At 36.3% G+C, this 21,854-nt stretch overlaps 1 protein-coding gene across 1 annotated transcript in view; it reads left to right on the top strand.

Moving 5' to 3' along the window:
- LOC311622500 (putative ATP-dependent RNA helicase DDX60) overlaps nt 1-21,854 on the top strand; it is an 89,312-nt gene that overhangs the window by 7,867 nt on the left and 59,591 nt on the right. The window contains exons 2-13 of the mRNA XM_084883725.1: nt 764-873; nt 1,013-1,082; nt 3,243-3,432; nt 4,668-5,009; nt 7,764-7,880; nt 9,488-9,649; nt 12,177-12,335; nt 14,087-14,228; nt 15,133-15,288; nt 18,751-18,856; nt 19,311-19,426; nt 20,720-20,880. Coding sequence (XP_084739851.1) covers nt 870-873; nt 1,013-1,082; nt 3,243-3,432; nt 4,668-5,009; nt 7,764-7,880; nt 9,488-9,649; nt 12,177-12,335; nt 14,087-14,228; nt 15,133-15,288; nt 18,751-18,856; nt 19,311-19,426; nt 20,720-20,880 — 1,725 coding nt within the window. The 5' untranslated portion in view covers nt 764-869. The remainder of the gene's footprint in view (nt 1-763; nt 874-1,012; nt 1,083-3,242; nt 3,433-4,667; nt 5,010-7,763; nt 7,881-9,487; nt 9,650-12,176; nt 12,336-14,086; nt 14,229-15,132; nt 15,289-18,750; nt 18,857-19,310; nt 19,427-20,719; nt 20,881-21,854) is intronic.

The raw sequence follows: 21,854 nt of genomic DNA, 5'->3' as shown, positions 1-21,854 counted from the left end.
AGGACCTTGACTTACCCAGGTCTTGATATGCTAAATCCCAGGAATGAGGGAATGAATAGGACCTGGGCACACCCAAAACTCCTTTGATTCTAAGCTTTTCAGGGAAACCTCCCTTTATTCTTTTGGAAATAAATAAATGCGCTGCGTTGTCTGTGGCGGGAGTTGACTGTCTCTCCATCAGAGGGATAGCCCTCCACCTGGGTCCCAGCTTGAATCTATTTCTGTGTCTTGGTCTCTTTTTTTTCTTTAATTTTTTAGTCCCCAGGTCCTCCACTCAGGAGCCTGTCATTTTCCATGTGGGTCGCTGAAAACAGAGAAATAGCCCACCCCCCACTCCTTAGCACAGCTAGCTGTTCCCTCACTTTCTCCAGCTGGCTTCTTTTCAGTAACTAATTCCATCCACACTTCTTTCCTGCCACAGGGCATTTGCACATGGTATTTAGGTATTTTCTTTGCCTGAAATGCTGCAGTCCTTGCATCTTTTTTGATCCCTCAGCGGTCAGCCTAAGCATCACTTCTTTGGGGTAGCTTCCTCCAACCTCTTCGATTTTTGTCACATTTTTAATTTTCTACTCTGTATGATTCTCTCATTAATATTTGTCTTTCCTGAGAGATATTAAACTTCATGAGAACTGACAGCATGTTGGCTTTGGTCTGTTCTTATATTCCCAGTGTCCTATGTTTTGTTTAACACACAGTAGTCATTCAATACTATTCGTTAATGAAATAAATAAATTTCTAATTTTTCTTCTCTTTTTTGTAGGTCTGCCATTTCCATTAATAACTGCCACTTAGAGGTACCCAAGTAAAGGATTTGTAGTATATTTCATATTTTCCCGTTCAGGTTGGAGGCGCAGGTAGCAGCAAGGATGGGTAATTTTCAATTTAAAATATTCATAATTTCTAAAACTTTATGTTATTTTATAAGATTTTAAAAGTTTTATTTCTGTTTCTTTTTTCTTTAAAAAAAGAAAAAGACTGATTGAAAATAATCCATTTTCTCTTTTTTTAGGTTTACAAAAATATAGGATGTTTTTAGAGGAAATTTCAGAGTTAATTTTGAGTGAAATGCCAAAAGCTGAGTGAGTAATAAATATAAAATTCTGTATCATATTTATATTGGGTCGGCAAGTAAGTAATTGCGGATTTTTAAAAGAAAATCAAAGACAATTTTTTCATGGAACTAAATAACTTTATTCTGTAATGTATTGCCCATTTTGATCAATGACCTTTTGCCATCTTTCAGGCAGCATCATAATCCCACGTTCAAAAAACTTCTGGTTTTTATTAGCAAAAAACTGAATCAGGTACGATTTGACATCATCATCATTATTGAAATTTTTACCATTCAAGGAGTTTTGTAAAGATCGAAACAAAAAGTAATCAGATGGTGCAAGGTCAGGACTATATGGTGGATGTGGCAAAACATCCCAACCAAGCTCCATTAATTTTTGCCGAGTGACCAAAGATGTGTGTGGCCTTGCATTGTCATGATGGAATACAACACCTTTTCGATTTGTCAATTCGGGCCGCTTTTCTTCAACTGCATTGTTTAATTTCGTTAGTTGTTCAATGTAGACATCAGAATTGATCGTTCGGTTGGGTGGTAAGAGTTCAAAGTAGACAATTCCTTTGTAATCCCACCAAACTGATAACAAAATCTTCTTTTGATGAATATCAGCTTTTGATGTTGTTTAGTTGGTTCACCTGGCCTGCTCCATGATCTTTTCCGCTTGATATTGTTGTAAACAACCCATTTTTCATCGCCAGTTATCAGTCGTTTTAAAAATGGATCATTTTCATTACGTTTCTTTAGCAAATCGCAGCTGCTAATGCGTTGCGTTAACTGTGATTCTTTCAGTTCGTGAGGAACCCATGTATCGAGTTTTTGAACATAGCCAAGTTGTTTTAAGTGATTTTCAATGCATGTATGTGATACATGAAGCTTCTCTGCAATCTCACGTGTTGTACTGTGACAGTCCGAATTGATTATTGCTTTGATTAGGGCGTCATCAACTTCAACTGGACGACCAGAGCGTTTTTCATCTTTGAGTGAAAAATCACCAGAACGAAATTTGGCAAACCAATTTTGACACTGCCGTTCTTTTAAGGCTTCATCACCATAAACAGCACATAACTTTTTATGAGCTTGCGATGCGTTTTCCCTTTGCGGAAATAAAAAATCAAAATATGATGAAAATGTTCCTTTTGATTTTCCATTTTTCAACGAACGCCAACCGAAAACTACAAAACAGATCAAAAAACTTTTTTTACTGATTAACAGCTGAATAGCCAACTATCAAATAACAAAATGTGTTTTACATTTTACTACGTCTGCAAACCTAAAAATTCAACTGAAGCCATATATGTGTGAAACCCGCAATTACTTAGCTGCCGACCCAATATATATCTGTTTGACCTTAAAGTGATCTCTATTTATCTATCTTATCATCTATCTTAGTATATATTATAGTGCATTAAATATGTATATAGTTGTATATATGATTATTTAACAGAACTTCTAGAGCTATTGGATGATGAATAAGAACATTTTTTTCTTGCATTCTTTGTCTATAGCTGCAATGAACCCATCTATACTAATCTTACTAATAAAAGGGTAATAAAATGCTAATTAGACTGGGTCGACAAGACATCTTTCAGATGTCCCACTTCCTTCCGGACAGTTAGGGGGTCACCAGGGGATAGTTAGGGAGCGACCTGGCCAGCAGGGGAGCAGTTAGGGGTGACCAGGCCAGCAGGGGAACAGTTAGGGGCAATCAGGCAGGTGAGTGGTTAGAAGCCAGCAGTCCTGGATTGCAAGAGGGTGGAGGTCGGGCTGAGGGACCTCCCCTCCCATGCATGAATTTCGTGCACTGGGTCTCTAGTTATCTTATAAAAGAATGAGATTGATTAAGCAGGAAGAAAATACAAATACAGGTCCATATTCAAAATATAGGTGTTAAATTCCTGAGTCCAATCCAGATTTTGCTTATTGCTTTAGATAATCTTTCCTATCATTTTGTGCCGAAGTTCCCTTCTCTATAGAATGGACTGATCCTGCCTTCTTTTTATGAAAGATAATTATGTATATGGGTATATTTGAAATGCTTTAGCATTGATCCTGACATGAATGGTTACTCAGTAAATTCAGCTATTAATGATAATAACAAGGCTGCTGCCTTTTTTTAAAAAAACCTTATTTAATGTATATCTAATTTTTGTTTTAACTGTTTTTATTGTAGTTATTCCAGTATATTCAATGATTTTGTTGAATCTGAATTTTTTCTCATTGATGGAGATTCCTTGCTTGTCATGTGCATATGTGAGGAATCACTAAAGCAGGGCCAGGAGCTCCATTTCTTCTATTTGATTGAACGCTACCTTGTGGACATCATTAGGAAAGGAGGACAATTTGCCATAGTTTTCTTCAAGGTACCATGTGACAGTTGAATCCTTTTCTATGATTTGAGAACGTAAACCAAAGTTCCTGTTATAAAAGTGTTTTCTTATTACAAATTGAAATATATCTATAAATATTTAGAAAAATTTAAAAGGAAGAACAGAAAACAGTTACCCATAATCACAGTATTTGGAAGTTACAAAAAATTGTTTATTATTTACAGTATTCAAACTTTGTTGTAAGGACATGCAGGATCATGAAAGAGGATGATTCATCCTCCTAAACAGTGGTCTAATGGATCTCTGGATTCTAGACTTGTAACTTCTGTCTTTAAAACTCAGCAGTCAGTGTATTTGATCCCAAAAGAATGTCAAACTCACTAATGCTACTTTTTCATTATTTGCTCTATAGTACCTACCTCAAAGGGAATATATTTGGTCTGCTTTTTTTTTAAATTATAAATACAATTAATCATAACATTTTAACAATTTAAATACAGACATGTATAACCACTATCATCCGTTCCTCGTCCTATCTCTGAAGGCCTTTGGTGTACATCTGCTCAATAACATTTTCCAACAATATATATTGTTGTATATATATATATATATTATATATATTATGTATATTGTATATATATACATATATACATATATATTAAATATATATACATATATGTGTGTATATATGTATATATATACACACATATATGTGTATATATATATTTTTAATATTGCCGACTGCTTACAGGCAGTGTTTTGAATAAAGATCCAGGTTTCTAGCCTAACTCTTACAGTCAGTTTATTGCACTAATTTTGGTCTATTGAGAAAAACCTATGCAGTTTCAGGAGGGCCTCAATGACCTGGGGACAGCCTTCTCAAATAAAACGACCCACCACGACCTTCCTTTTCCTGGATAATTTATATCCACCATTTGCTTTGACATATTTTGTGTCCTTTATTTAAAATTTATTTTTGAAATGAGATTGGAGAGGAAAAGAAGTAGAACGGGAAGGGAAAGTGTGATAAATCATGAGTATTTGTGTGCCTGCTTAAAAGGGATACACATATTTACATCCAAATTGTGGTTTATGGCATGTATTAGTGAGATGACAGTCAAGGTTTAAAGGTCTATTCCCTGACTATACAACAGAGCAGAAGTGTGTTGGAACCTATTCCTTTAAGAACTTTAATGATATGTGTTAACTAAACTGGTAAACTACTAGATGATAATTTCAAAATAATGTACTTTACCCCTCCCACACAGGATGCTGAGTATGCATATTTCAACTTCCCTGCACTTCTTTCTTTGAGAACTGCTTTAATTCTTCATCTTCAGCACAATAACACCATTGATGTTCGAACAGAATTTTCTGGATGCTTATCACAAGAATGGAAAACTTTTTTGGAAGAGAGTTACCCATATTTCCTGATGGTGGCAGATGAAGGCTTGAATGATCTACAAACATACCTTTTCAACTTTTTAATCATTCAGTCTTGGTCAATGAAGGTCAATGCTGTGCTTTCCTCTGGACAAACATCTGACATTCTTCGACTTTATGCGTACCTTATGCTAAGCAAGCACAAACAACAAATATTTTTCAAGAAGGTAATTTATATCAAAATTCCTTCCATAATTTTATTATTATATTTTAAAATATATTTTATTGATTTTTTTATAGAGAGGAAGAGAGAGGGATAGAGAGAAACATCGATGAGAGGGAATCATCAATCAGCTGCCTCCTGCACACCCCCTACTGGAGATGTGCCAGCAACCAAGGTACATGTCCTTGACTGGAATCGAACCTGGGACCTTTCAGTCTGCAGTCACTTTATCCACTGAGCCAAACCGGTTTCAGCGTTCTTCCATAATTTTAAATAATTTTCTAAATTATTTGACTCAGTTCTCTTTTTACTTCTTCTTTGGAAATTATCTTAGATTTAACACAGAGGTATTGAACATTAATAATAATAAAGATACAAGCGCAGTCACTTATTGAGCATTTCCTGTCATAACAATAGTGCTTGGTTCATCCATGAGTCATTTTACTTAACCCTCACAACAACCCTGCAAGGTAGGTGTTAGTATCATCTGTTTTGCAGATAAGGAAGTAGATACATGAATAAGCAATCTGCTCATCATCAATACCAAATTAATAAAGGAGTATGGATTTGAAAAGAGGCAGCCTGACTCCAGCCTTTATTTGTTTAATTACTGTGTGGTGTGAGGGTCAAAAATGCATTAAACAGAAGGTAAAATATGCCTCTGTTGCTAAGACATACTGATAAAATAATATTAAAAACAGTAGCTTTTAATGAGAAAACCATGGAGAAGGTTGATGAAGAAGGAAAATAATTGAAATAAGTTTATTTCTTAACATTAAATCATTAATGAAATTAATAAGCATTTAGGATTTTGATTCCATGATCTTATTATTTGGTTGTATTGGTATATTTGACAGTTACTATATTGGACTCTTGGGTCAAAAGTACATACTGATTTTATAAAGAATCTAATTTCTGTTTAATTTTTCATTACATACAGTGAATTTATTTATTTATTATTATTATTTTTTTTTACAGAGAGGAAAGGAGAGGGATAGAGAGTTTAAAACATCGATGAGAGAGAATCATTGATCAACTGCCTCCTGCACACCTACTGGGATGTGCCTGCAACCCACATAAATGCTCTTGACCAGAATCGAGCCTGGGACCTTCCAGTCCGCAAGTCGATGCTCTCTCCACTGAGCCAAACCGGTTTCTGCCATACAGTGAATTTTTAATATGAAGATAATTCTATATGATTTTTGAGTCAGCTAATATTTTTTTATTCTTTGAAAATAGTGTCACACACTCCCTCATGGTTTTGGAGACCTCCAGCTGGTTATCATAAAATATGATAAGATTGTTTATTTTGCTTTAGTTAGAACTCCAGTCATTAAACTCTAGTTGTTTACTGTTAGCTGAACAGTCCTGGAATTCATTTTTATATTGGGAAGAGGACCTATAGTCAATTTATCTCATTTTATTCTGTTAGGGCAATTTCTGATTCTGAGTTTGAAGAGTGCTCTATGAATATTCTTCCCAATCTCTCTTTAAGAGGAATTTTAAACATATCTTTTTATTAAGTTTAGAAAGAGAGGAAGGATGAGGTTGAGAGAGAGAAACATCAGTGTGAGAGAGAAACATCAATTGGCTACCCTCTGACACTTCCTACTGGTGATTGAGCCCACAATCCCAGGCATGTGTCCTGACCAGGAATCAAATCAGTGACTTTTTGGTGCATGAGACTTTGCTCAACCACTGAGCCACACGGAACAGGGCTTAATGGAAGATTTTATTTTTGATAACATAATTTATTTTCTAATTTACTAAACAATCACCTTAAAGAGATTATTTATCAATTTGAGGACTGTCTGATATGCAAATAAAAGTGCAATGTATGTTGCTAAGGGCCTTTGCTGAATGATAAATACTTTGGAGGAAGTTATGCATTCTCTACTTATGTGTATGTTTGAAATTTTTCATAATAAAGTAGAATAGATACAGTGTTTCTTTTTGAGATTTTGGAAATGTTGTAAAATTAGATTGTGGTTATGGTTGCACAACTCTGTACATTTACCTATGGGAGTTCTCCAGCCACATTCAGAACATCTAGAGAGTGAATGAGTCCTGAGTAGGGGCGACTGGCCATTGAGAAAAAGAAACAAACAGACACAGAGACAGAGACAGTAGGGAAAGCTGAGACCTGGTGGGACACTGTTTTCAGATGGAGAGACAGTGAGCCAGAGCTAGTGCAGCACGTTTATTATATACAGCACGATATCAGGAAGTTTTATTAGAGTTTAAGACAAAGGAAATTATGTGAAATCATGTTTACTGAAGATCAAGCTGCAATTCTTCATTCTTGTGGCTTCTCGTAATTGCCAGGCCTTACTGAGCCTGGATAATTGCGTCTGCCCCTGGTGGCTGGCTGAACTTAGATAATGGCACTCACCCCCTGGCACCTGAGCTATAGATTGGGACTGGTAACATTCCTGCCTTTTAGCAAGGTATATTTCCAGGACTCTCTCTACATTTACCTAAAACCATAGAAAAACCCTTAAAGTGAGTGAACTTTATGTAATGATAACTACACTTTCATAAAATAGTTTAAGAAATTAAATGCACTAAATTCCGAGACAAAAACAATACTGGCTGGAAGGCTTTAAAAGCAGTGTTGACAATCTAAAATTAGTGTAAAACTTTTTTTTTTTTTTGCTTAGAAATATAATAATTTTATCTTCAATATTTAATTTTTCTGTATTAGAAAATAATAGCTATTTTTTTTTGACAATTTCTGTGATTTGTCTTCCTTTTACAGAATGAAAAGAAGATTGAGAATGCTTATAAAGCCCTGATTAAAGAATTAGAAGAATGTAGGGTTTTGGCATTTGAACCTATTTTTGGAAATTTAAGATGGAACAATATAATTGAAGAGGTATTGAAACTTATTTAAGAAATATTTTGTTTGAATGAATTGTTTAATTATAAAAAAGGTTCTCAAATACTTTGCAAACAGCTTCCCCTAATGTTTCAAGATTCCTAATTTAATAATTTAATCTAACTCAATTTAATTATGCCCCTTTCTGTTAATTTAGCAGAGTCAAGGCAATATTAGGGGGAATTTTGTTTTTATTTATTTTGGTGGTGGATGAGGGGTTGTGAGTCCTAGGATTTTGTAGTTGTTTTTTTTAATCTTCCAGTGACCTAGTATTCGGCTTTGTCCTCTTTTCCCCTTCACTGCTCAATTGCTATAGGATGCCTCTTTCTTCCTTTTAGCTTTGTTTTCTCCCCAGAGCTATGTTTTTGTTGTTGTTGTTTGTTTGTTTTTTAACATGTTCAGACTTTATTTCACGGTGATTGACAGACACAGACTGGAGTGTTAGTAATGGTACATATGGGGGCTCCCTTCAGCCAGTGGGCCTGACAGCCCAGCCCCGACTGTGGGAATTGGGGCTGCCACTCCCCAGTAAGAGGTACAGGAGGGGACAGGCTGGTGGGGATGAGACACGACATTGCAGTTTAAGGCATTTCTGGCTTCACAGCCATCTCTGCCATCCCTGCACCCACTTCTGGGCTTCAGTCCAACACCCTGCTGCCCGGGTTCATTCTTGAAGAAGGTCACCCACCCCTTCCATCAGGACTATAGAGGGTTTGCCTGTGGGCACCATGAGCCCCACTTCCCAGTTGTCAAGTAAAATCAATGCATTGAGAATTTGATTGGTGGTCAGGCCTGGAGGCTGGCTGCCCAGGCAAGAAGGCAATGGACACCAACCACACCCGCTCCCAGCGTGACAGGAAGGGACACAGCTATGTCCCAGGAGGCCAAGACGGGGGTGGGGGGGGGTGGGGGGTGGGCAGGGCCAACTGAGGGTAGGCTCTGGACAATCCTGGGCCTGGCTTCTGCCTCCAGCACCCTGGGGTGGGCAGACACAGCCGGAGCAGGGTTGCCGGTGGCTCCAGCAGGAATATCATCTCTAAGTCACAGTGTTGTCCCAGGAAGGGGCGCCAGGCTCTGCTTGAAGGCAAGGACCAGCTCAGGGGAGGCCTGGGAAAATCCCCTCCACCTGGCAGCAGCTCCCAGCTCTGGTGACACAGACTGGTCAGGTGGAGCTCTATGAGAAACTATGAGAGAAATGGCATCACATTCCAGTGCTATTATCATAAAAATATGCTTTGCTAACTTGAAAGTAAAAATGGGTTATCTACTTGTTCTTTTTATTACTAAAGAGGTTAACGTTTTCTTTTTTAAAAAAAAAATTATATTAGTGTTTCTTTTGTGTATTATCTGCTCATGCCTTATGAAAGGCTTAGATATTTTCCTATTGATTTATAGTCACTCTTTACACATTTAAATGTTTAAGGGTTTCACTGAAATATTTGTTCGAATTTTATCACTTAAAATGTTTATAATTTTTAACAGCAATATTTGTAGTTTCATGTGGTCAAATGTATCCTTTTCTGTATGAATTCTTCTAGTAAGATCTCTTATGAATAAACATTTTTGTAAGTACCATGACATTTTGCAATTTCCTTCTGTGACAGGCATGCGAAATAATTTCTCTGCTTAAGCAGCTCTGGCCAGAAGGTTCTGACATTCGGCGTGTTCTCTGTGTTACTTCCTGCTCCTTGTCTTTGAGAATGTACCATGACTTTTTAGAAAACAGAACGAAGACCCCCTCTGGTCAGGAAACTAACAGCCAACAGGTGTGACTGGTATTACTTTACTGTGAAACACCATTGCACTCAACTTTTGTAATTTTATTGATTTTCATCCGCCATTTCTTCCACTTAGTAGTCATTTATTTTCCTAATTTATTTATATACACTTCCAAAAAAAAAAAAAAAGAAGGAAAAAATCTAGATTTTGTTTATTAAAAAACACCCATTGTATCACTATATGATTTAGTGTTTTTACTATGCAGATGTTTTCCTTATTACTTATTTAATCAAATTTGTCCAATCTGGCAGTGTTTCCCAAAGTGTGGTACGCGTACTCCCAGGGGTACGGGAAGAGTTTGGTGGGGATATGCACTGCACCGTGCTTAGCTGCACCTAATTCTGCGTTCTCATGAGTACGAGGGGTACTCAGCGTTACGAAAATTATAGAAGGAGTACACATATGTCAAAAGTTTGGGAAACACTGATCTAGAGGAAGGGGAAATGAAAAGGGAAATTAGTACTTGGTGAGAGCTTACAATGTTGCAATGTTCTGGGAATTTTATATGCCTCAATGTCATTAAATTCTCACAATAATCTTTTAAGGGAGGTACCTATTTCACATCTGAGGACACTGAGGTTCAGATATTGCAGGTAACGTTCCTTAAACCAAAGATATTAAAGAGCAGTGTGGATTGAACCTGGGTCTGTCTTGTTCAAGTTCCATGATACCAAACTATATTTCGAAAGAATATCCCTAATCTTAGTGCCATTCTCACTGGAGAGAAACTAAAAATATTAACCTTTTGATGTTTGGTAGAGTTCATTAAGAATATGTTGACCAGTATAGGTTTGCTCTCAACTAAATAGTTATCTCAATATATTTGTGCACACACGCATAGGCACACACACACACACACACAAACACAGGCACACACTCTCAGACACACACATTTGTACACATACTGTTTTGTAAACAATTTGAGTGCTGGGGGATTCTTGGTTAGTATTCTTATTAAAGAAACACGATGTTTGTCTATCCTCCAATTTTAGAAATGAACAGGACTCATCTTTAAGGTAGCATTCTTTATATAGTATTTGGCTTTTCAATATCTGCTTGAGTACAGGGTGAGGCAAAGGTAGGTTTATCTTGTTAGCATGGAAAACGAAATAGTAAATAATACACAATAACACAGTAAATAATACGGTAATTAATGAATAATAATAAAGCATAAACGTTGCCCTGGTTGGGTTGCTCTGTTGGTTGGAGCGTTATCACGTACATCCAAAGGTGGTGGGTCAGGGCACATACCTAGGTTGCGGGTTTGATCCCACGTGAATGGGGAGGGGCATCCAGGAGGCAACTGATTGATGTTTCTCTTTTTCTCCCTTCCTGTCACTAAAAATCAATAAAAACATATCCTTGGATGAGGATTAGGAAAAAAAAAAGGAGAAAAACACTGTATTTTGCTTAACTCACAACTGTACATCTACTTTTGCCCCACCTGTATATTCTTAGTAAAATATTTGTACATGTTTGGCCAACCATTTTAAATTATTATCAGAAAAACGATACTAAACCAAATGTAACTCTCTGGAATTTCTACTTTTAGATCCTATTTCGCCCTTTGGAGGTATTCTGAAACAAGTCTTAGTTTTATAAATTTGGTGATGACTTTGAGGTCTTTGTCCTATCATGCCAAATATGTCCACTTAACCCTTTTTCTAATTCGATAAGTGTTTTATAAATGTCCTGATTTCCTCACTTTAGTAATTTTCAATGTAACTTTTAAAGTGTGATGCATTGGACAGACAAGCATTTTTAAAAATATATATTTTTATTGATTTCAGAGAGGAAGGGAGAGGGAGAGAGATAGAAACATCGATGATGAGGGAGAATCATTGGCTGCCTCTTGCATGCCCCCTACTGGGGATCGAGCCTGCAACCTGGTCATGTGCCCTTGACTGGAATCAAACCTGGGACCCTTCAGATTGCAGGTCAAAGCGTTATCCGGTGAGCAAAACCAGCTAGGGCCAGACTAGAGCATTGAATGTGTGGTTCCGTCAGTACTGAGTCTTGCAGGATCATTGCTTCATTTAGCTGCTTGGTCATTTCACATAAAGGTTGGCTTAACTGAGAATACTGAAAAATGCTTTATGCAAACTGTTATTGCATAAGAGTAACATGCTTACTGACTGTATTTTTGCAGTGCCCACCAGCCAATCACAAGTGAGTATGCAAATCAACCCAACAAAGATGGCGGGTTAATTTGCATACCCAGGTGCTGAGCAGAGTGGGATCCTCGCATTGTCGCCATGGCGTTCCACACCACTCCTGCTGCTCTAGGCCTTTGGGCAGCTTGGGGAGGAGAAAAGGTGGTTCTGGCCAGAGCAAAGGCATTCCCAGCAGCTGGAGGAAGGAAGGCTCATTCTTGCACGAATCTTTGTGCATCGGGACTCTAGAGTAATTATATTCTGTGATTCCTGCATAGTTAATCTGGCTAGTGACTGCTGTGGTGCTGTATGTGTATCTCACAGCCACTGTGCTCTGGCTTACCTTCTTTATTTTATGCAGGTGGAAGGTGATTGCTTAAGCCTGCAATGGATGGAAGATCTGTGTAAACTGCATTGTCTCAGTGTGGTTTTTATGCTCCATTTACCTCTTTCTCAAAGAGCTTGTACCAGATTCATCACTTCCGATTGGACTGAGGACATTCAGACTTTCTTAAAAATGGTAAATATGTTTTTTGTTAGTCCCCCCTCCCTCTGGCCATCACTACACTGTTATCTGTGTACATGCACTGTGCATACATGTTCTTTGGCTAATCTCTTTACCTTCTTTTACCCAATCCCCTACACATTACTTCCCTCTGACATCTGTCATTCTGTTCCATGTTTCCATACCTCTGGTTCTATTTTGTTCGTGAGTTTATTTTGTTCATTGAATTCCATATATGGGTGAGATCATATGGCATTTATTTGTCTTTCTCTGACTGGCTTATTTTGCTTAGCATAATAATCTCCAGGTCTATCCATGCTGTTGCAAAAGGTAAGAGTTCTTTTTTATAGCTGCTTAATATTCCATTGTGTAAATGTATCATAGCTTTTTATTTTATTTTATTCACGCATCTACTAATGGGCACTGCACTGTTTCCAGATCTTAACTATCGTAAATATGCTGCCTATGAACATAGAAGTGTCTCTATTCTTTCTGATTGTTATTTCATGATTCTTAGGATACATTTCCAGAAGTGTGTTCTCAGGTCAAAAGGCAGTTCCACTTTTAATTTTTTGAGGAAACTCCGCACTGCTTCCCACAATGGCTGCCCCAGTCTGCATTCCCAACAGTGCACTAGGGTTCCCTTTTCTCCACATCTTTGCCAGCACTTATTGGCTGTTGATTTACTAATAGTAGTCATTCTGGAAGATGTGAAACCTTAAATCATTGCAGTTTAAATTTGCTCCTCTCTGAGGACTAGCAGTGCAGTAGGTTTGTTTATACCAGCATCACCACAAACAACTGTAAACCCTGAAAGTTGATTTTCTTTCCGTAATCTGAGTACTGTATCTGAATTAGGCTTTGATTGCCCAGGCATTCACTTCAAAGAAGCATCCACTTCAAGTGGCTATCTCTAATAAACACGTTGCAGGCCACAGAACTGCATAAAATGCCAGGGTGACTCCTGCCAACCCCCATCTCAGGCTTTGTTTTAGAGATCTTGGTTGATTTCAGAACTGACCAATTGGGGATGCTAGTTTTTTCCCTCCCTCCATGCTTTAAATTCTTGCTCTTAAATTTTAAATTCACCAATCAACTGTGGAGCAGAGAACCCTGTTTTCCTCCTTAGAACTGAACTCTCCCAACACTAGTATTGGCAGAGGGGTTAATGAGGCTCTCACTTGCTTCCTCAGACATTGCCCTGGACTGAGTGTGGTCAGTGAAGACATTCTGTCTGTGTTAGGTGGGAACGTAGCTCCCGATAATAAACCTAGTAGGTGCACATCAGTGTAGACAAATGACAATCTTTAAGTTTGAAGGATTCAGCATTTTCTAGGTCCCCGAACAATCAAATGCTCTTTATTTTTATGCTCTTTTGACCTGCAAGTAAAATTGGAAAACATTAAACCTAAGTAAAGAACAGAGACACATTTGAAAGCAAAAATATTACTAAAGCCTTGGGACCTTGTATTCTTTCTTATTGAAAGCATAGAAAAGAGGGTAGTAAGAGTTAAATATGGACTTCTCTGCTTCAGAATAATGAATTACACTTAATTCATTTTTTTTGTAATTTGATTTCATGTTATGCTTTAATCTTTTAAGGTATAGATTATTCATAACTACCCTGATTGAAAGGGTTCTAATAAGAATTGGAAAGAGCCCGGCTAATTTGCCTATCAGTTGGATTACAGGCATTTTTTAAGTCATGTTATAGTTTATTGCTAAAATTGAAATTGTCAATAACTTTTTTTTTTTTTAATTTCCAGAGAAAGTGGTGTGACTATTTCATCCTAAATAATATAAACATTTTTGAGTTTTGGAATCTGAATTTAATTCACCTTTGTGACTTAAGTGATGAGCTTTTGTTGAAGAATATTGCTTTTTACTATGAAAATGAAAATGTTCAAGGTACTATCTTAGTATATTATAATAATTATACTCTCAACCAGAGATAAACAATGTAAAAAAATTTAAAAACTCAAAAATCATATAGTTGCATTTCTAATATGCAATATAATGTAGCAATCATTCTCTTTCCTATCTTTGTTTATACATGTATATGTTTTATTTAGTTGCAGTTAAAGTGGGTATTTTACTTTAAAACATCTTTTACCTTAATATTATTCTACAGATATTTTTTGAAAAAATATTGATAACTTAACAGTTTAATTTTTCATTTAAATAAATGCATAACATTTTCTCATAATATTTACTCTGATTAATATCATCTATTACAATGAGATATTTAGGGAATATTTTTCAAAAGATAAAAAGCTGATTTATGCATTTGCTTTTCTTTCTTTGACTTATTTTCTTGGAATAACTTTTCTATTGCTTCTTAATAGTAAAAAATAAAACACATTTTAAGAGAACTACAGCTGGGCATTATTGAAGCTTCTTTTACCTTTAGGTTTTGGTTGTTTCATATTGCAAGCATTGAAATAAAGTGGCTACATATAAGTTTAGCAATCCTTTTACATTTTCTGAAAATTCATAGTTTTATTGGTTGTAATATGTGTGGCATATCATTTTTATTACCTTAAATAATAACTAGATGTGCACCATCTGTTATTGTTAGTTAAGATAGTCATAATTTTAATACTTGTTATAAGATAGGAAAACAAGATAAAATTTTAAATATACAATATCATAGTCAACACTGGGGACCATTTTCACTTAGGTGCAATGTGGAACCCAATGAAAATCTTACTATTTGACAAGTATTTCAAAGATCTATGAATTTAATAAAAATGCATGTTTCTGCATATGTATGAATGACTTTTAACAGTTAGTATTTTTAACTATTATTTAGGCCTACATTTGAATTTGGGAAATACCATTATGAAAGATTATGAATATCTCTGGAATGCTGTATCAAAGTTGGTCGGAAAGTTTGATGTTGGAAAGCCACTTCCTCTGAGAACAACAGAACTTAATTTTCTTAAAAAGGATCCAGTGCCAGTCAAAGGTAATAAATCTCTAAATTAATCTCACACACACACACACACACACACACATACATATAGCATAATTTCTTTGAAAATATTTTGAAAGTACCACTACCTAAATGCTTCAAGTATAAATACTTTTCTGGCACTATGCAGCTTAATAATAAATTACCTTTGTTGTCATTTCATCAGGGTAATATGCTTTGATTATAGTTTAGAAATGTTATGTTTTGCTTGTAATTAATGTTGTGGTTTTAAAAAAATCAGATTTAAGTGACTGCCATTTTCAATAATTTGGCAGTATATAGATCAAGTGATAATCTCTTGTGGGCAACCATTGAGATACCGAACATCTTTTTATATAATTATAGCTAAGCTGAAAACAACAAACTGGAAATCCCAGGGGCCTAAAATAAAGAAAGCCTGCTCCCTGAGTAATGCCAAGTATATCCCTCTGAGAATTTCTGGTTATTGATCTGCCCTTCTAAGCTTCTGGGGCTTCAATTCACTGTATTAGCAGATAACTCTAAGCCACCTTAGTTTTACAGGATTTTCTGCCAAATATCAGTATAAATACAAATTTATAAAACAACAAAGGAAATAAGCCCTAAGAAAAACAATAAGAGGGGAAAAACCCTACTAGAACTTTTAAATCCTATAGATTTTGTAATTATCAAATCTAAAATATATATGTGTTTAAAATGTTTAAAGAAATAAAATATGAGACTTGAAAAATGAGAAAATGAAATACTTTAAAACACTATTTTCATTTTAAAATAACCAAACTTGTAGAAATGAAAGTATTAACAGATGAGTGACTAGTAAGAAGCTGATTGAATATTTCTAAAGAGAATTTATGAACTGGAAATTGATCAAAAGAATTACACAGACTAGAGATTAACACATTGTACACCTTAAATTTATACAGCTGTATGTTAATTACCTTCAATAAAGCTGGAAAAACAATTATAAATAAATAAACAAAACAAATATAAATAATAAATATAAAAGTGATATTAAAAATATATGAAGAAGCCCTGGTTGGTGTGGCTCAGTTGTTTAGAATGTCATCTTGTACACTGAAAGATTGTGGGTTTGATCCTGGTCCAGGCATATACACAGTGCTTTCTTATCTCTCTTTTTCTCTCTCTCTCTCCCCCCTCATCCCCCACCCCATTTACCTCCCCTCCCCTTCTTTCCCCTCTCTAACAAAGCAGTCACCATACCTTCAGATGAGGATTAACATTTATATGAAAGATAGAATTAAGAAGTCAACCTTTCATTCATTTGGAGATTCAGAAGGAGAGATTGAGCCAATGTGGGTTGGGAAATAATTGAAGAGATCAAGGTTGGGCATTTACCTAAACCTGTGAAAGATAAGAATTTGCACAGTCAGGATGTATTATGAATCCCAAGTGGAATAAATTAACATGTAGATATTCACACTCTTAGATAAATACATTCACTTGACACAATAGAATAAAAATGTAGAAGCTATACTAATAAATGCTTGGGTGGTCCTCACACCCTCGTGCAGTGCACTCACATCATCACAAGATGGCCACCACAAGATGGCCAGCAAGGAGGGAAGTTGGAGGTTAGCAGGCCTGCAGGGGAGGAAATTGGGGGGGACCAGGCCTGCAGGGGAGGGCAGTTAGGGGTGACCAGGCCAGCAGGGGAGGGCAGTTGGGGGCAGTCAGGCTGGTAGGGGAGGGCAGTTGGGAGTGACCAAGCCTGCAGGGGAGGGCAGTTAGGGCTGACCAGGCTTGCAGGGGAGGACAGTTAGGAGTGAACAGGCTTGCAGGGGAGGGAAGTTGGAGGGAGGGGTGACAAGGCCAGCAGGGAAGGGCAGTTGGGGGCAGTCAGGCTGGCAGGAGTGGTTAGGTGTCACCAGGCCAGCAGAGAAGCTGTTAGGGGGTGATCAGGCTGGCAGGTAGAAGTGGTTAGGGGCAATCAGGCAGGCAGGCTATCCTACTGTCGGTTTAGTCCCGCCCCCCTCCAGTGCACAAGTTTTGTGCACTGGGCCTCTAGTATAAAAATAAATATCTTAAAAGAATTAGAGTTACTTATAAAAGAACAAAAGGCCAGTAATAGACTTTTTCAATAATAATGATAATAGAAGTAAGAATAGAGTGACATTATATATAATTCTTAAAATATAGTTTATAAATGGAGTAATATGGATATTTTTCAGAAATACCAAACTGACTTTCCCATCATCAAAGCATCACTGATATTTCTATTTGATGAATTCCAGGAAGAAGAAAATGATCCCTGAAGGAATATGAGAACAAAAGCTAATGGGGTTTAGGATGTATTGATATAAAGCTGTTTTTCATGACATGGAAATATATATATATGTATATATTTCCTCTTTCCTTCTGTCAGGATAAATTACACCAGACTGAAACTCGAGTATAAGTAATCTATTGATCCCAGAGAGATCAAATAAGGTAGTGGTTAAGATTAGATAGAGAAGAGAGGAAAATAAATGCAGGGCAAGTTAATGAGTAGGTTTCCACTGAGGGCAACTACAGTTACTGGTAAATTGTCCTGGGACTCTCAGCCTTTGGTTGAGGACTACTCTGGAGCATTAAATTCTTAACACTGCTCCACATGGACCGTAAGATAAAAAGTGCTCAGGCAAGGTGCCCGTCAGCAGATGATTGGATCAAAAAACTGTGGTACATCTACACAATGGAATACTATGCTGCCATAAAAAAGAAGGAATTCTCATCATTTGCAGCAACCTGGATGGAATTGGAGAACATCATGCTGCGTGAAATAAGCCAGTCAATGAAAGAGAAACACCACATGATCTCACTCATTTATAGATAATAAAGAACATTATAAACTGATGAACCAAAAGATAGATATAGAGACAGTAAAGCAACAAGCAGACTGTCAAATTACAGCGGGAGGGTAGGGAGATCTGGGGGAGATAAGAGATCAACCGAAGGACTTGTATGCATGCATATAAGTACAACCAATGGACACAAAACTCTGAGGAGGGAGGGTATGAATGGGGGGAATGGTAAGATATGTACACAGATAATAATTTAATAAAAAAAAAAGTGCTCAGGCAGATAGCTGTAGAGCTCAGGCAGGAAGGTATTCGGCAAAAATAGAAACAGTGTACACCAAGAGGTAATGAGCCAGAGCAATGGCAGGTTACCTAGAATTATAAACCAGATATTAAATAAAAGCATTTATTAGCCAACTATCATATATTTGTGGCATATATGTGATATGTATGATATTTATTTGCCTACCTATCTACTTAAATGATATCTCTTTGTTTATATTCTACTGTTTTACAAAATGTTTTAATGTGGGAAATAGTTTTATAGAAAGGCCTGTAATTTAATAAATATAAATAAGATCAATGAAAACTATTTTTAATGTAAAATTTTAGAAAATAATGTGTAATAGCCCTGTATGTAAGTTTCACATTTGACCTTGTCTTAATATTTTGTTTGCAGACACCTCCAAGGAAAAGATGCCCAATTTGGGTTTTATTCCAATGTCATCCGAGATGGTTGATCAATTTGTTGGAGACGTTTTGAAAGATTTGCCTTTTCTAAAGAGGTATAGGGCCAAAAGTGCCCCTCTAAACACTTGTATGGAATATTAATCATTAAAGATTCTTGGAACTATAACAGACTAGATTATATTAGATATAATATGTGTTTGTAAAACATGAGTTTGATATCAAATTTATCAATGTCCTTTGATCAATACTAGGTGAAAATCAACATGGTTTTAATCTTAGAGTAAAATCACTCAAGCTGCATGTTTTTAACTAATGAATTCATTAATATTTTTTATGTTGATGGGACTGTTTAAAATATCAAGTGGATTCTGGATTATTAAGTCTCTAATAAACTGCTCTTTGGGTTCAACTATTTATATCATATCACAGAAAGTGGAAGAAGGCTATAATTTTTAAAAAATATAAATGCAAAGTATAATCTATGTTGTGTTATATGATATTTGAATGTCTGTACTTTAAAATATGAATGTATTTCTTTTTATCTCATAGGGATGATCCGATTGTAACTTCACTGGTTAAACATAAGGAATTTGATGAACTTATACATTGGCATTCTCATAAACCCCTTAGTGATGATTATGATAGGACAAAGTGCAATTTTAATGGTGAGCTCTGTGACTTTGGTAAAATAAACTAAAATCAACTTCAATCTCTGTCTTTTATCTCAGAATGAAATATTAGCATTTTATGTGCCACAAATTATATTTCTTGAGTAAGACTAGGCCAGAAAATATTTAGGTGAATGTCAGTAAAGATGGTAATGAAGAGTCCCATTTCCTTTACTGAGAGTCATATGTATATAGGTATGTAGGTGTCTTAGGAGGAAGTACTAGGAGGAAGTACACTAAGATGGCATTTGTCTCCACAAAAGTTAGAAGCTGTCTTAAGCAAAGACAGTTTATTTGAAGAATTCTGTGTATTCCTTGATGTAAAAAAATATTGAGACCATAGTCTTTCAAGCAATTGCAGTTGCTTTCACACCACCCAGTTGACTGCGTGTAACAAATACCAACAATTTTGTCTGCCTTCATGCTTAGGTTGGTAGGAACTGAAAATTGAAGCCCACAAAATCACCAGAAGTGCATCAACAGAGGTCAGATTAGGGATCTGGTGTCCTTGGATCATTCATCTCACCTTTGCTCTATGCTCACTCCCACTCCTCCTCCTCCCAAGTAGATAAAACTTACTTTCAGGAGAATCTAGGAGTGTGCACAGTAAGCATGCTCATATGAAATACTCATCAGCCTGCTTTTATAAACGACTAACAAGATCCTGCAAGATGCAAGGGATATTTTAGATCCTGCAAGATGCAAGTGGTTTGATTTGATATATATATAGATAGACATAGAAAAATTAACAAGCTTAGTTATTCCCTTTGAGTATTGTAATTTTTCTTGGGAAAGGGCTCGTGTGACATCTTGACTGTTAGAATTTCCTCTGTTATTGGATTTTACCATAGTGTAAGTTTTTCTCAGCTGCCAAGCTCTTGATTCTGTGACTATGGTCTGGAGTAATGATTTTTCCTTTAGGTGATCCAAGGAGCCAGAATATCCTAAATTGCTATCTTCTTGACTCTGCCTCTACTTTCCTTTTCCTAACTTTATTCACAAGACACGTGACAAAGGTAATGCCCAGAATCTGTCATAGCATCCTGATATTTGTTTTGAGAGGTAGATAATGAAAGAATGCTTTATCTTTCTATCCTTTAAATAAAGCAAGGAATTATTCTAGACAAGAGATAGTCTGAATTAAAGATCCCCTCTTCAACAAAAGTGAACAGTACATTACTGTTCCAAACTAAAAAAGGAAGTTCATGTTAGATTGTGATGATATGGATAATTAATGAGAATGCTATTTAAGAAATGCAGTTGTATTACATTTTGTCTTTTCCTTTTCAGAAAAATCTAGAGATCCTTATTATCTTAAATCTGTGCAAAAGTATCAAGTTTTTCAGCGATTTTATGGAAAGTCATTAGAATCAGTCTCTTCCAAACTCATTGTAACTCAAGATGTCAAGCCAAAGAAGAATTTCACTAAACCCAAAACCAAAAAGGCAAATGTAGGTTCTATAAATTCTATCAAAATGTTTTACTTTTCTTTGCCTCTTCTTCTTCTTCTTTTTTTTTTTTTTAAATATATATTTTATTGATTTTTTTACAGAGAGGAAGGGAGAGAGATAGAGAGCTAGAAATGTGGATGAGAGAGAAACACCGACCAGCTGCCTCCCGCACACCCCCTACAGGGGATGTGCCTGCAACCAACGTACATGCCCCTGACTGGAATCGAACCTGGGACCTTTCAGTCCCCAGACCGACGCTCTACCACTGAGCCAAACCGGTTTTGGCTTTTTGCCTCTTCTTAAAGCTATTTTGTTAAGTCTCTGGTAGTTTCTTACAATGCTATGCACCTATTCACCTATTATTTTATAATAGGTGATATATTCACCTATTATTTAGGTGAATAATATATTATTCACCTATATTCACCTATTATTTATTAACTTGCTAACATCCTCTAATCTGCCTATCTACACATAATAAAATATATATTTATTAACAAAAATAAAACTAAAGGCTTGGATGTAAAAACATTGAGAGAACAATTCACAGCTGCAATACATGTGATGAATGCTTTGATAGATGCCCAGGAAGAGAAGGAATACATGACTTAGTCTAAGAGAATTAGGAAAGGCTTCATAGAAGAAATATCTTGAGCCAAAACCAGTTTGGCTCAGTAGATAGAGCGTTGGTCTGTGGGCTGAAAGGTCCCAGGTTTGATTCCTGTCAAGGGCATTACGTTGGTTGCGGGCACATCCCCAGTAGGGGGTGTGCAGGAGGCAGCTGATCAGTGTTTCTCGCTCATCAATGTTTCTAGTTCTCTATCACTCTCCCTTCCTCTCTGTAAAAAAATCAACAAAATATATTTAAAAAAAATATCTTGAGGGACAAGTAGGGGATAGAAAGGTGACCATGGAGGAATGCAAGAGGGAACCTATTCTAGAGATAGCAGCTGGAACCAGTGCATAAAGACATG

This window comes from Pipistrellus hanaki (genome assembly GCF_964339955.1).
Source record: "Pipistrellus hanaki genome assembly, chromosome: 5".
Classification (NCBI taxonomy): Eukaryota; Metazoa; Chordata; class Mammalia; order Chiroptera; family Vespertilionidae; genus Pipistrellus; species Pipistrellus hanaki.
This window is presented reverse-complemented; position numbering and strand designations above follow the sequence as displayed.